The sequence below is a fragment of the Aspergillus fumigatus genome, chromosome 3, assembly GCF_000002655.1.
Source record: "Aspergillus fumigatus Af293 chromosome 3, whole genome shotgun sequence".
Classification (NCBI taxonomy): domain Eukaryota; kingdom Fungi; phylum Ascomycota; class Eurotiomycetes; order Eurotiales; family Aspergillaceae; genus Aspergillus; species Aspergillus fumigatus.
In genome coordinates, this window is record NC_007196.1 from 2,086,245 (window position 1) to 2,100,363 (window position 14,119).

Consider the following 14,119-nt stretch of genomic DNA (forward strand, 5'->3'; position numbering starts at 1 on the left):
ATAGTATTCTATTTAGCTACTTCTTCACTTTCGCTGTCTACAAACCAGACATGTATAATATTATTTAATTCTACTCCTATAATAGCTGCTGAAGTTATGCTAGTGGTTAGGTCTACTTAACACCTAGACTCTAGTCTAAATACTCCCCCTTAAGGCTAAATTAGTCTATTCATCTCTAAAGTGCTGTAATTTGTCTAAGGCTATCTGTATTATCTCTGTGACTAGAGTTAACCCTAGCCTTAACCTATAGTTTCTTATCTAATCTATTATTATTCCTCTGTAGGCAATAGAGGATTTATATAGATTAGTATAATATGGCCTGTTTACCTACACTTAAAGTACACTCTCTATCCTATATTCTGCCACTGCTGCTGTTACTAACTTATAGATAACTACTAGGACTAATCCTAGGATAGATTAATCCTTAAAAGCTATTCAGTGAGAGTCCTAATTAGTTAGCTTTGATTATTAAGGGTGTCTGTAAACATCTTATCTCAGGATCTAGATATAGTCACCTCCTTAATAATAGTTACCTCGTCTTTATATACTCTTGCTATATGAATTAGTTCTTTAATTTTAACTATCTTAGACATTGCTTTCTGAGCTTATATATAAGTATTTAGAACTTTTTATATTATAGTATCTAATAGTCCCTAGGCGAACATTAAACTAATAGATTAACCCCAATCATCCAGAATAGACATTGTGAGCTCTTGGACTTCATTAATATACCCCCTTAGACTTTTTATTCCCTACTATAACTCTGAAAGCCTTATAATAGCATCCTATATCTAATTACTTAGCTCTTGTTCTGGGAACCTTGCTTAGAGATATTAGGCTAATTTCTCCTAGTCCTTCCTCTCTGTCTTGGGTAAGGTATAGCTAAATCTAAGAGCAGCTTCTCTTAGGCCTATAAAAAGTATAGTAGCTATTGCCTGCTTCTTTTCCTCAGGGTCTAAGCTTATACTAGCCTATATAAACTAATACTAGTTAATATAAAGATCTATATCTTCCCCAGGTTTACCTGAGAAGGTAGGTTGGTTTAACATTATAATATAGAAATAATTTATAGTTGGCTGTAAAGGTTTCTCCTTAACTATAGATAATAGTAGATTACCTGATTCACTGCATGTAGAGGCATGTAATAAGGTTTAGAATGCTCTAACTACCTCTTGTAGCTAATTAAGTAGAGTATCATTAGGTATGCCTTCCCTAATCTGTTCTAGTTGCTAGTAGAAGGAATAGGTACACTCTGGGGCTAATCCTAAAATAGAAGGTGGGTAATGTAATGCTGCCTGAGGCTTACTAATATCACTCCCAGGAGCTAACTACACAGGCCGCCACCCTAAGTAGATAGGTAAAAATAGGTCTGTCTTGGCGACTGCTAAGGTGCTTTGTGCTTCCTAGCCTTTCTTATAAAGAATATAGGAGATGAATCTAATAATTCTGATTAAAGGAAAGAAAATCTGAAATGGAATAAGTTTAAAGAGGAAATCTACTAAGTTAACTCTCCGCAAATCTAGCCCCTAGTTACTCTGAGGATTTGCAGCTACTTAATACTCACACTCACAGGATTAACATAGAAATGATAATAAAGGAAACACAGGATTTATTCGGGCCCGGCACTGGTCACTAAATGATGCTTATACTGATAGATTTAATGGAAACACCCAAAACACTGTATTGTTTATTATGGATGGATGATGGGTAGGATACATGTACCAGCTATGGAACCACTACTGAGAACTTCTCCCCGTGCCTTAGTAAGCCGTGTTTACAGCGTTTGCACCCTGTTCCGTGACAGAACCAATGTCCCCCAGATGCATGGTTGACACTATTGCTGATCAGCTTCCACGTGGTATCCATGTCCACGGATTCAAAATTACGACTAGAAGTGAGAAGGAAAGTAAAAATTTCCTAGTACCAAGGATTCCCAAAAGGCACATAGTTATCTTTCTCTAGATCACTAGTAAGCCGCATCCCACTTGTCAAGGCGCCTATTGATTACCAGCTTCATGTTCCAACCGTATGCTGCTTGGACGCTGTCGTATTGCCACCTACCTTATCATGAGAGGCAGTGCGGCGCATTGCAACTAGCCGTTCGCGGAGAAGCTTCTCGCGCAGCTCCGTGCTCGATATGCGTGGCCGATTCGGTTTTGAGTGGATACCCTGTCAGGTTCGTCAGTCTGAATAGTTCTTTGGGAGCTGAGATTGGAATAAGAGGCAAAGGAACGAACATCAAGAATCTAGTTACTCATCGGGTAAAATATCCATCTGAAATCAGTTACCCACCTCTTCAGTATCCTTCGTGTCGTGATCTGTCGAGCTCGGCTGCTCAGGCGGTGGAGACGACCGCTTTGCGGATTCCTCGGCTGGATCAGCCATCCTCTGTCGTTTCTCAGTATGTGTAGATACAGAAGAGGTGTTGCGCCGTCTTCGGGCAGCAGGGGCATATCTCTCAATAGAGCGACGTCTCTTCCTTTCTCTCCCATAACTGCGGCTGCGGCTGCGAGAAGCACGCCTCGGACTGACGCTGCCAGTGCGAGAACGGCCTCGACTGCGACTGCGACTGCGGCTGACACTCCTGGTTGAGCGTCGTCGTCTGCGCTCATCATCGCGATCTCTGCTGCGACTCAAACGGCGATCATCACGGGACTTGCGGGCCTTTGCAGAATCAGCGGTTGGTTCATTCTTGTCAGTTCTTGAGGTGTCAGGTGAGGATCCCCTCCGTCTGCTATTCTTCTCATCCGGCCGTCGAGACCTAGACCTTGACCTGGAGTGGGAGCGGCTTTCCCCTCTGCGCCGGTCTCGGGGAGCAGGCGAACGGGATGAACTGCGGGAAGAGACAGATCTTCGTCTCCTTTGGTCTCTTCTGGGAGTACGTGAGCGCGATGAATCACTGCGGGAAATGGATCTAGCTCGATCACCGTAGTCTGGGTTGCGTCTTCTCGGTCTCCTGTAGTCTCCTCTTTCTGGAGAAACAGAGCCACTCACGGAGCGGCGACGTTTGTATCTGTCTCTGCTAGGTAGGCGTCGACGGGGTGGCGATCGAGATGAGGAAACGGAACGAGAGCGGGAGGGAGAGGCACTGGGCGATCTTGAAGGCCGACGGCCCCGGCGCGAACCGGAGGGAACGTAAGAATCAAATTCTCGTCTTGAGGGCGGATCGCGAAATCGCTCGCGGCTTAGTCGCCTGGGTGGCGATCGGTTGTCCCTGTATGGCCGTCTATCAAAGTCTCGGCCTCCACGACCACCGCCTCGCCTGCCCCGATTGCGATCGAAACGTTCTCTTCGCCGGATCTCTTCCAGCTCCCTTTCGCGTGCTAGCTCTTGCTCCCTCTTGCGGCGGGCTTCTTCCGCTGCTTTCTCGGCCGCGATCTAGCAGAAACAGTATCAGCACCAGGTTTAAAACCATTCAAACAATGTATCAGCGCTACCTTCTCTTGTATAAGCTCGAGCTTCTTAGCTTCCAGCAGCTCCTTCGGGACGCCTTGGGGGTTCTCTTGAGCGCTGAGACATAGTGACCAGAGATCTTTACAGAACTTGGGCGTATCCTTATCCAGAAAGCCAGTAAGCTGGATTTGTAGAGATTTGATATCTGGCTATAAGTGGTAAGGAAATCGGTCAGTGCACGTCTTCAGACCTAGGAAATGAGCCGAAGGAAACATACAAATCGCGAGCCTTCTAGTAAGTTAAAACAGAGCTCAATGACGACATCGTCCTCGTTTCCAAGTATCTCAGAGATCTTTCCCGCGATCCATCTATAATCAGGCGTCTTCGTTAGGAAAAGCTCGTCCCCAATAAGGTTCAAAAGTTGATTCTCACTTCTTCATAACCTCAATATTGACCTTTTTCATATCCACCTTCCGATTGAACTCGGGAGGGAACTTGGTCTGTTTAAGTAATTTGGCATCTACGCTGGAAGTCATATTTGCTGGACGAGCTGTGACAGCTCGCGGTACAGCCAGAAAAGTTACTGAACATAAAGGAAGAACGCGTGCGATTGCGATGATGATGCTCCAAATTGCGTTCGTGGCCCTAAAGGTGCCCGTACCTCGGAGGTCATGTCGGGCCGACTACAAGCAGCTTAGTGAATGACAAGCCTAGGTCCTGAAGAAGTACGGAGTAGAGAATAATGCTTAATTCTGTAGTGCTCGATTGCCCTGGGTTGGTGTGTTTGAGCGAAATTCAACAAGCAGAGGACGCAATGACGCAAGTCCCGGACCCTGAAATACTGGAATCAAACTAAATATGTGACCATGACCCGATCAACGGCAGCCATTTGTAACATCAAATCATGCTATGATAACGGTAGCGGTGTTCACATGTAGACTGATAAAAGTGACCCTGAAGACGTCTCAAGCTTCTAGTTCCCTTAGGACTCGGTTCACCTCCTCCCGAGCACGAGTAAGCTCCTCATCAACCGTGCCGAGTGCATATTTCGTCTTCATCTCATAATGCAGATCAACAAGCTCCTTTGCCCGTCGGAGATCATCATTCTGTTGTTCCTGCTGTCGCTTGCCCAAAGTGGCTTTGCTTCTGTCATCGGGTAACACTTTTGCCTCGTTGAGCCTTTCGTTGACGGTGACTAGAGCAAGTGCATCATTGTAGTCCTGTCTCAGTTCAGAAGGTGTACCTATCAAGCTGTGATCTTTGAGAAGTCGAACGTACGCAGACTCGTAGTGAAGTCAGATCAGAGAGGATCTCTGCAACCTGCATGATGGATGAGTATGATAGGCTTAAGTTGGGGTTGAGAACGTCTTGTTTTGGATATCTCCGTCAGAAGATGATGATGTCTTGGCAGGATCATGTATGGTGATCAGGTATTCTCATTAGCCTCACACTTTAGAACTCAATTCGAGTCCATCTACTTCACTGTCATAACATGTTTCACCCTTCTATCAAGCAGTTTACTATAAATGCCTGGACAGCATTGAGATGACTATTTCCGAACATGAAGTGCCGAGGTCGGAGATTCGGAGTGCTCTCCCCGGATTGTGGAGACGCACCAGGTGATATCAAGATGGGGTGGAATTTGTCTTTAATATTTATTGACGCTTGACAGCGAATGCGTCTCAAAGCGAGACCATCTCATTCCCACCAAAATCCCCGTCGCAATGGCAGCCTCAATAAGAGCCAATTGCAGAAAGGTGATTTGCATCGGCCGCAACTATGCGTGAGTGCTCGGATGGCCCCTGCACAGCATCATCACCACTGACGAATGCTTCCCCCGCAGCGACCACATTACAGAACTCAACAATACCAAGCCGAAGCAGCCTTTCTTCTTCCTGAAGCCTCCGTCTTCTATTCTTCTGCCGCGCGAGGGTCCCGTTCTGCTCCCCAAGGGAGTTAGCCTGCACTATGAGGTGGAATTGGCGCTGGTGATGGGCAAGACGGTTCGGGATCTGGACCCGAATGATGAGAAGGGTGCTCTGGATGCGATTCGCAGTCAGTGTCCTTAGATAATTCTCCTGTCTTCTCCACCTCGAAAAGACTGACATATAATCCTCGTATCAGGCTACCTCCTCGCCATTGACATGACCGGCCGGAACGTCCAAGACGAGGCAAAGAAGAAGGGCCTCCCTTGGTCCATCGCCAAGGGCTTTGACACTTTCCTGCCCATTTCCGAAGAGATTCCCAAGGCGCGCATTCCCGATCCACATAATGCTTTCTTGCGCCTCAGCGTTGGGTCCCAGCTTCGTCAGGCAGATTCCACCGGCCTCATGCTCTACCGGATCCCCAGGCAGCTAGCAGAGATCTCGCGCGTCATGACGCTGGAGAAGGGCGATCTTGTTCTTACTGGTACCCCCAAGGGAGTTGGAGAGGTCAAGGCCGGTGACGTGATGAAGGCGTCCATCGAGGTGGACGGGAAGGAGATCGAGGAGGGTAGAATCGAGGTGGAGGTGAAAGATCGGGAGGGCAGATATGTGTACAGTGAGACGTGATATCGTGTATCAACGGAAAACTGTACATTGGGCCAGCTGCTGTATATAAAAATGCCCTGCAAACACATTCCGCATCGCGGACCATCTCAAGTTCAAGTATGTTTACACTATCAAATCATCTTCATCCGCTGGCACAATCGGTATGAACCTCCTTTGCTTCTTACGTGGTCTGAATATGTGGACTTCACCCGGTGCCTGTACAGCTGCTACGCGCTCTTCGACGTCCCCCTTAACAGCTCGCTTTGGTTCCACGGCATGCTTATGCTGCTTTCCAGTCTCTTTGCCCACTATCTTCCCCAGCGTATCCCACGACCACCCCGCTCTATCCATCTCGCCTTCCACTCGACCTCTCGTCCCGGCATCGTAAAGCCCCCGCACAAAAGCCGCGACGATCTCGCCTTCTCTCTTCCGCAGAGACAACTGTGCCCGCATCTCCTCGACGGACGAGAGATAGTCCTCAAGATCTCGTCCGCCCTGTCTGATCTGCGGAAGCATAGCTGAATCGGGTTCGGCAATCCGTTCCTTCTCCGGGTGGAGATCAATTCGGTTCGAATATTGTTGCGAATGGCGAGAGGAACCCCACGTAGTCTCGGTGAGACTTCGTAAGGAGCCTTTTTGAGCGAAAGGAGCGGACTCAGCTAGGCCCATTGAATCGGGTACTATGTCTGGTTCTGGAGATGCCTGCTTGACTCCTGTAGAGTCTGTCCTTGATCAGCACGAATAAGAGAACCACAACATACAACTTCAAATACAGATGAAACAATACATACCACCACCCTCTGGACCTCCCACTCCACCTCGTAGACCCTCCTTCTCTCTCCTAAACCAAGCCCGAACCTCATTCAGAACCTGCCTCTGTATCGACTTCCCCAATTCAGCCAGTCCCGTCTGCTCCCTGCATTTCCGTTCGATACTATCGAGGCTCTCTCTCAAGTGGCCATTCTCACGCTCAATGACATCAAGCCGACTAGACATCCCCTCCAACCTAGTTTCAAGTCTGTCCGTGATGTCCTTCAGCCTCTGGGCGCATATATCGTGATTGGTGTTGGCTGTCTGTGCCTGTTCTCGTACTTCATTCAGTTGCTGCTTCAGTTCAGCGATTGATAAGATGGCGCCGGCGAGATCGGCTCTTGTGCTCTCGAGCTGGTTGACCAGGTGGATGTTCTCGCGGCGGATCTGGTGAGCCCAGAGGAGGGAGGGGGCTGATGGGTCCCATGACCGTATTGTTGTTTTGTCCATGGGAAGTGGTTTCGATGAGAGACGTTCTAGGCAAGGATGAGATGCTGGGTGATTATCGTGGAATAATTTATGGTCGAATAGCGGTGGATGGTGATTGTTTGATGGCAGTAGATACTCAACTCTGGATAAGGTTAAGTTGAACAAGTGGTAACTGAAAAACCTAGGGGAACCAAATACATAGCTCAGTTTAACAATTGGAATGGCATTTACCTCTATCTATGGTACTGCAGGTATGAAACCACCTCCATGTCATGATCATGTATTCATCCACCCAAAGTGCCTTGTCTGTTCATGAAGAAAGAAAAAGCAACTGAATGAACAAATAGCATTTTCCACTCAACCGACTGGTTAAGCATGATAGCAGCATCCTTAACCAACCAAGGCCAGCCAAGCACAAAATGGTAAGGGAATAAAGACGGCAAACTCGAAGTGATGCAAGAAAAGAGAAACCATGAATTACAGCGTTAAAAAGCACAGGAACATGTCGCATCTCCATTAGAAAACAAAAGGAAACCATGAACAGCAGCTTCCGAAGATGCGCAGTAGCTGCTTCTACTGCACCCTCCGCAATCCACTGCCAGCAGAAGAAGAGCTGGAGACACAGAAAGCCACTTTTAAAGGAATCTCCTTCGCCAAAAGACAAGCAACGATGTTGAGAAGACGCATTTTTCCACCGCAGCTTACCCTTGGCACGTTATTGGCATACTGCGATCGTGATCCGCATCATAAAAGATGCGGGTGGTAACTCGAGGTTGGGGTGTTTAGATAAGGTCTGACAGCAGGTTAGCATACATTCAATCAAGGCTAATATCCACATGGTTGAACTTACCAGCAACGTTCATGGGCATCTCCTCGATCTGGGTGCTGTAGAACTGCTCGATCTCACGCATCATGCGGACATCGTCAGCAGTGACGAAGTTGATGGCAACACCCTTACGACCGAAACGACCACCACGACCGATACGGTGAATGTAGTTCTCACGGTTGGCGGGCAAGTCGTAGTTGATGACCAGGGAAACCTGCTGAACGTCGATACCACGAGCCAGAAGATCGGTGGCGATCAGGACACGGGAAGAACCAGAGCGGAACTCCTTCATGATAACATCACGCTGGGCCTGCTCCATATCACCGTGCATGGCGGAGACAGTGAAGTCACGGGCAGTCAGCTTATCAGTGAGCCAGTCGACCTTGCGGCGGGTGTTGCAGAAGATGACAGCCTGGGTGATGGTGACAGTCTCGTAGAGATCGGACAGGGTGTCGAGCTTCCACTCTTCCTTCTCGACGGCGATGTAGAACTGCTTGATACCTTCCAGGGTGAGTTCCTGCTTCTTCACCAGGATACGGACGGGGTCGCGCATGAACTTGGTGGTAACCTCAAGGACATCCTGGGGCATGGTAGCAGACAGCAGGACGACCTGAGTAGACTGAGGAAGGAGCTGGAAGATGTCGTAGATTTGCTCGGTGAAACCACGCTGTATACCGCGTTAGAAAAGATGCCGGGCGAAACATGTGCAAACAAGGCTAACTCACAGAAAGCATCTCATCGGCCTCGTCGAGGATGAACATCTTCAGGTTGTCGGTGCGAAGGACACGGCGCTGGATCATGTCCTGGACACGGCCGGGAGTACCGACAACGACCTGGGGACCCTCCTGAAGAGCCTTCATGTCCTCACGAACGTTGGTACCACCAATGCAAGCGTGGCACTCAATGTTCATGAAGTCACCGATGGCAACAACGACCTTCTGGATCTGCTGAGCCAACTCACGGGTGGGAGCAAGGATGAGAGCCTGGCATCCCTTGACGTTGGGGTCGAGCTTCTGGAGAGCGGAGATGGAGAAAGTGGCAGTCTTTCCGGTACCGGACTGAGCCTGGGCGATGACATCGTTACCTGTGATTCCCAGATTAATGACGGTACTTTCATAGGCCGTAATAGGAAGACCTACCCTTGATGATGGGAAGGATAGCACGCTGCTGGATAGCAGAGGGACGCTCGAAACCGTAGGCGTAGACACCTGGGAAGATATCGTCAATACTTGCTACACACATACCCCGCCATCTCGTTGAGACGAGTGAAACATACCGCGAAGAAGCTCGGGCTTCAGGTCCATAGCATCGAAGGAGTCGGTGATCTCATCGTAGTTGGACTCGATCTGTCCTAAAATCGGCGAGTATTGTCAGTCTTAAATCTTTTGCTGAATTTTTTCGGTTGCAAGCAACGCCACAAAATGTTTGCAGTCGACACTGTAACGCCAGCCGATAAGAACACAAGGAAAACGGCATTAAAACATACCCTCGGGGATCTCCTCCAAACCCTTGTCGTTAGAAGCCATGATTGCGACTGAAGTAGGTGGTGATCACAGGCGAAAAGCTGCGATCGATGAAACAGTGGGGTGTTGGTTGTGAACTTGGAAGTTTTCTTAGCGACAACAGGTCCCAGTGGGGGTTGTAGTCGCAGAGATCTGAGAGTAATGAAAGCCCCTTAGAGATACTTTTAGAGACTAGAACCACGACTCTCACGAGAGAGATTTCTTAGGAACTAGTGAAGTAGTGATGGTAGAGTTGAGATAGTAAGATATTGAAGATGGATTCACCGGGTAGTAGTAATGTGGGCTGGAGAAGAAGAGGGAGAAAAAGATTTTCCTTGTCTCTTTTTGGTGAAGCCGCGAAATTTTTGATTTTTTCCTGTTTAGCGCCAATTCTGCCCAACCCACATCTACCGCCTGCTGTTTCAGGCTTCATGGTTTGCCCCGTGGGATTTTTTTGCCGTTGGTGATTTGTGAGTGGTGGTGATGCTAATATTTGATAGAGGTGCAGAAGGTCCTCATGCAAGATACAATAATCTGTTCTTCTTATCTTGACTTTTTGTCCTGTTAGTTCTCTGTTATAGAGCTTCCGGAACCTCTCAGAATCAGGTATCCTGTCATTCGGAGGACCCCATACTTGAACTCACCATACAATTCCTCCTATTCTTAGTGTGGGATCTGATTACTGAGGCTCTGGTTAAATGCCTGATATTACATCTTTGCAGAGTCACCCACTGGAGGAGACTGATTCTCATTCTTTCTCACCGGATGACAGCCTCCAGGAAGATCTAACTGGTCATGATGCAATCCCCTGTCATCCGCTAGGCGTAAAGCCGAGTGGCAACGCTCTTCTTGCCAATGAGAATCTCCGTCATGCGACTGGGACGTTCAATCTTCTGCCGGATGAGCTGATTTTGATACTGCTAGAGTCTCTGGATGGTCCAAGTCTATTGCGGTTCGGGAGGACCTGTAAAGCCTTTTATGCATTTACAAGAGCTGAGGAATTGTGGAAGGCTCTTTTCATTTGGTAAGGATACATAGATCTTCGTATGATTAGACACGGCCACTAGACTTTAGAATCTAGTAGTCTTGGGACATTCACTAAGAGGCAATCTTCAGGTCGCCCCCTTCGTGGTTCACATGGAGAGGAACATGGCGCTCGACATACCTCAACATCCCTCCTTCCAAAGTTGCCATATTGGACTGCTCAAGTCTGTTTTCTGATGCTCTTCATCGTCCATTTTATTGCACACACATCTCCTTGGACACTTATGTGAGCAATATTCCCTCGAGAAATCAGATCACCCGTCTTCCGGACCTTTCCCCAGAGGAATTCCAGGCAGAGTGGTCCAGCAAGCCTTTCATTTTGACACAGCCGGTGAAGCAGTGGCCGGCTTACAAGAACTGGTCCGTAGACTCACTGCTTGCCAAATACGGAGACACAGTCTTTCGTGCCGAGGCTGTGGATTGGAAATTGAGCACCTACGTGGATTACATGAGGAACAACGCAGACGAGAGTCCTTTGTATCTATTTGACCGGGCCTTTGTGTCGAAAATGGGGCTCAAGGTTGGTCCGCCAGAGGAGGAACCTGATGCGACATACTGGCCTCCTCCGTGCTTTGGGGAAGACTTCTTCTCCGTGCTGGGGAATGACCGCCCGGACAGGCAATGGCTCATTATTGGCCCTGAGAGATCTGGTAGTACGTTCCACAAGGACCCCAATGCGACCAGTGCCTGGAACGCGGTCATTCGCGGCTCCAAGTACTGGATCATGTTTCCCTCGTCGTCCAAACTGCCACCCCCGCCTGGTGTCTTTGTTTCGGACGATCAGAGCGAAGTCACATCGCCTCTGAGCATTGCAGAATGGCTGCTTTGCTTCCATGCAGAGGCGCGGCGCACACCTGGCTGCATTGAAGGTATTTGTGGTGAAGGGGAAATTCTTCATGTGCCTTCAGGATGGTGGCATTTGGTCGTGAATCTCGAACCTTCCATTGCTATTACGCAGAATTTCACCCCGCGTGCGCATCTGACTGCCACTCTTGACTTCTTGTCTAACAAAGCCAATCAGGTTTCGGGTTTCAGGAAAGATGTGCATAACCCCTACGAGCGGTTTGTGGAAAACATGCGCAAGACTCACCCGGAGTTACTCCAGCAGGCGCTGGACGAGTTGCAGAAAAAGTCAGATGGCAGGAAACGCAAGTGGGATGAGCTGGTTCACGGAAAGGTGGCCCAGGAGGACGCCGGAGACGCCTCTGAAGGAGGGGGATTTAGTTTCGGCTTTGGAGATGATAGCGACATAGAAGTCCCCTGAGTCACTCCCACAGCTTGAAGTTGTCACATACGGTTTAAGCATATATATTCCTCCTAAGCACATATTGTGGTTGGGCAACCTGGCGCCTATACCCTCCAGGAGGACAGCCGTCCACCGAATCAATGACAAGCAACAGTCTTAGCAGCTGACTGGTTATCTCCAAACACCAGATATCCGGCGAAAGCACCAACAGCAACTGCAAGCATGACGAACCCATTATACGTCATGAACAGCAGCCTATGTCCATTTAAGCATCTGAACTGATAGAAAAAACAGGCAGAATGGGGGAAATAACTTACATGATGAAGAAGCTATAGAACACTTGCACGGCATACAAAGCTGCAAGGATGATCTTGCCTCTTTGCTCCACGGCCCGTCTGTTGTCCCTACCTGCAACCAGCGGTGAGCTCTCGTTGGGGGTTTGACTTGAGGGAACGTTGGTGGTGGCGGACTCGTCGGCGAACTCATTGCCTTGCACACCGTTCGTCAATGAAGGCTTCAGTCGAGCTATGGCCAAAGCAGACATAGAAAGCGGGAGTACATTTTAATGGAACAAATGCTTGCTCGGCAGAGTCCACCAACGCAGCATGCCACCGTAGATACACGTCCTATAGCTCAGAAAAGACCGAAGTACTTACCGATCGTAGCTGTTGTTGTCGAGAAAACGTTCAGACGCTGCGCTTGGGCAGCTTCGTATTTTCGGGTGGCTTGCCGGACACCCTCGTAACCTGCTGTCAAGAGCACTATGACAATCAGGGACATGAGGAGGGAGAAGGGGCCAGTGATATGCCACTGGCTGAAGACGATGCAAAGGTCCTTGGTGGACCAGGTGAATAGCATCTGATTGTGTCAGTGTACAGGATTGTAACTACAGGTAGAACTATGAGATCTCACATTCATATTGCACTGTCCGCCCATATCCATGTCGCCATGTCCATGGTCCATATCCATGCCGGAATGGTGCATGGCGCTGTGATCCATCATTCCAGATGTAAATGGTATACTTGTCCAAAGAACACACGCTATAGATACAAGGTAAACGTAAGGACTGGAAATGACAAAACAGAGACAGATTGACGTTGAAAGTTGATGCATTCATCAAGGACGAAACGTATGCTAATGCAAACAAGACAAACAGAATCTATAAGATCCTCCCTTTGGCTTCACATTTACTGAATACGGGAGTCCAGTCCTCCAACCGGTCTCAAACTGACCGCCCTGCCTCAGACGATAGTCCAAGCATCACGAACAACGCGTCCCCTCTCAACCTGTTATCAAGGAATACTCAGCATATTAATTGAGCAATTCAACCTTTGTCAGCCCTTGCTGCACAACACAAGATGGCAGACACCGTCCCAGCTCAGGCTCCAGCCGCAACAGGCAGACCAACAGGTGCAGCAACCGCAACAGCACCAGCAACAGCAGGCGCATCAGGCACAACAACAGGCACACAACCCTCCGGCACCAACAACCCAACCACCGGCAACGCTAACGCCAACACATCCACAACCACAACAGACTCAGACAGCGGCAACCGAGGCCTCCCCTACTACGAAAAACTCCGCCGCGACCTCCGCGACGCCCTGCAAAAGAAACGCCTTATGGACAAAAGCATGGTATGCCTTCGCCTCTCCCCCTATATCCCTTCCCAGTCCGCCATAACCTGGCAACTAACCACAGCGGACAGGCCCAACTCGAAGACCAAATCTACCGTTTTGAGCAATCCTACCTCGAAGAAACCACCGCCGGAAACATCATCAAGGGTTTCGACAACTATATCAAGGGGTCCGGGTCAAGCACGGGGCTTGGCGCAAGCGGGATCGCGCTGGCAGGGGGCATGGGCGGCGCGGCACGTCGCAAGTCGCAGGTGACAGATGCAGATAGGGTGTTTTCGAGGAGTTCGGCGAGTTTCATGCGGGTGCGTTAGCGTCTGCGTTTACTTCTTAAAGCTCTGAATAAAGGCGGTGGTCTAACCAGTCATAGGATTCTCCCGCGCCATCATCCGTGCAGACTACGCCTTCGCATGCGCCGACGCCGACGTCGACATACAACGGGTCGAATGGGAAGCCGAATGGCGAGGGGACGTCGTCTGCTGCGGCGAGTGTGAAGGGGTCTTCGTCTTCGTCGTCGAAAAATAAGAAGAAAGCGAACGGGGCCGGTAACAAGGACAAGGATAAGGATGATGAGGGCGACGAAGGAGGGGATAAGCCGCCTACGAAGCGGTTGAAGATTACTTATGGGAGGGATTAGAACTACTGGATTCGAGTCGACTCGAGGAGTTTATTTTGTGGGCTTTCATTCTACGCATCAAGACAGGGGT

General features: G+C 49.0%; 8 protein-coding genes across 8 annotated transcripts; 3 read left to right on the top strand and 5 right to left on the bottom strand.

Moving 5' to 3' along the window:
- Window positions 1-1,882: 1,882 nt before the first annotated feature.
- On the bottom strand, window positions 1,883-4,008 carry AFUA_3G08120 (PWI domain-containing protein). The gene is made up of 5 exons (XM_749709.2): window positions 3,826-4,008; window positions 3,671-3,761; window positions 3,438-3,602; window positions 2,293-3,378; window positions 1,883-2,169 (listed from the first exon to the last, which is right to left on the bottom strand). The coding sequence occupies exons 1-5, from the start codon at window positions 3,927-3,929 to the stop codon at window positions 2,014-2,016; spliced, it is 1,602 nt and encodes a 533-aa protein (XP_754802.1). The 5' UTR covers window positions 3,930-4,008; the 3' UTR covers window positions 1,883-2,013.
- A 350-nt stretch (window positions 4,009-4,358) lies between these two features.
- AFUA_3G08130 (uncharacterized protein) lies at window positions 4,359-4,719 on the bottom strand (the record flags this gene model as incomplete). The annotated part of the gene is made up of 2 exons (XM_749708.1): window positions 4,359-4,613; window positions 4,672-4,719. 2 exons carry the CDS (start codon window positions 4,717-4,719, stop codon window positions 4,359-4,361), a joined length of 303 nt encoding a protein of 100 aa, XP_754801.1.
- Window positions 4,720-5,117: 398 nt separating this feature from the next.
- Window positions 5,118-5,945, top strand: AFUA_3G08140 (fumarylacetoacetate hydrolase family protein; the record flags this gene model as incomplete). The annotated part of the gene is made up of 3 exons (XM_077804368.1): window positions 5,118-5,176; window positions 5,237-5,448; window positions 5,518-5,945. The coding sequence occupies 3 exons, from the start codon at window positions 5,118-5,120 to the stop codon at window positions 5,943-5,945; spliced, it is 699 nt and encodes a 232-aa protein (XP_077660524.1).
- A 102-nt stretch (window positions 5,946-6,047) lies between these two features.
- Window positions 6,048-7,184, bottom strand: AFUA_3G08150 (uncharacterized protein; the record flags this gene model as incomplete). The annotated part of the gene is made up of 2 exons (XM_749706.1): window positions 6,048-6,646; window positions 6,716-7,184. 2 exons carry the CDS (start codon window positions 7,182-7,184, stop codon window positions 6,048-6,050), a joined length of 1,068 nt encoding a protein of 355 aa, XP_754799.1.
- Window positions 7,185-7,978: 794 nt separating this feature from the next.
- Window positions 7,979-9,515, bottom strand: tif1 (putative eukaryotic translation initiation factor 4; the record flags this gene model as incomplete). The annotated part of the gene is made up of 5 exons (XM_749705.1): window positions 7,979-8,656; window positions 8,715-9,073; window positions 9,129-9,197; window positions 9,266-9,340; window positions 9,476-9,515. The coding sequence occupies 5 exons, from the start codon at window positions 9,513-9,515 to the stop codon at window positions 7,979-7,981; spliced, it is 1,221 nt and encodes a 406-aa protein (XP_754798.1).
- Window positions 9,516-10,189: 674 nt separating this feature from the next.
- AFUA_3G08170 (putative F-box and JmjC domain protein) lies at window positions 10,190-11,799 on the top strand (the record flags this gene model as incomplete). Its single annotated transcript, XM_749704.1, has 2 exons — window positions 10,190-10,515; window positions 10,608-11,799. The coding sequence occupies 2 exons, from the start codon at window positions 10,190-10,192 to the stop codon at window positions 11,797-11,799; spliced, it is 1,518 nt and encodes a 505-aa protein (XP_754797.1).
- Window positions 11,800-11,918: 119 nt separating this feature from the next.
- AFUA_3G08180 (low-affinity Cu transporter) lies at window positions 11,919-12,894 on the bottom strand (the record flags this gene model as incomplete). Its single annotated transcript, XM_749703.1, has 4 exons — window positions 11,919-12,036; window positions 12,099-12,306; window positions 12,438-12,639; window positions 12,694-12,894. 4 exons carry the CDS (start codon window positions 12,892-12,894, stop codon window positions 11,919-11,921), a joined length of 729 nt encoding a protein of 242 aa, XP_754796.1.
- Window positions 12,895-12,978: 84 nt separating this feature from the next.
- Window positions 12,979-14,049, top strand: AFUA_3G08190 (chromatin modification-related protein EAF6/MEAF6; the record flags this gene model as incomplete). Its single annotated transcript, XM_749702.2, has 3 exons — window positions 12,979-13,415; window positions 13,487-13,717; window positions 13,783-14,049. The coding sequence occupies exons 1-3, from the start codon at window positions 13,140-13,142 to the stop codon at window positions 14,047-14,049; spliced, it is 774 nt and encodes a 257-aa protein (XP_754795.1). The 5' UTR covers window positions 12,979-13,139.
- Between the last annotated feature and the right edge of the window lie 70 nt (window positions 14,050-14,119).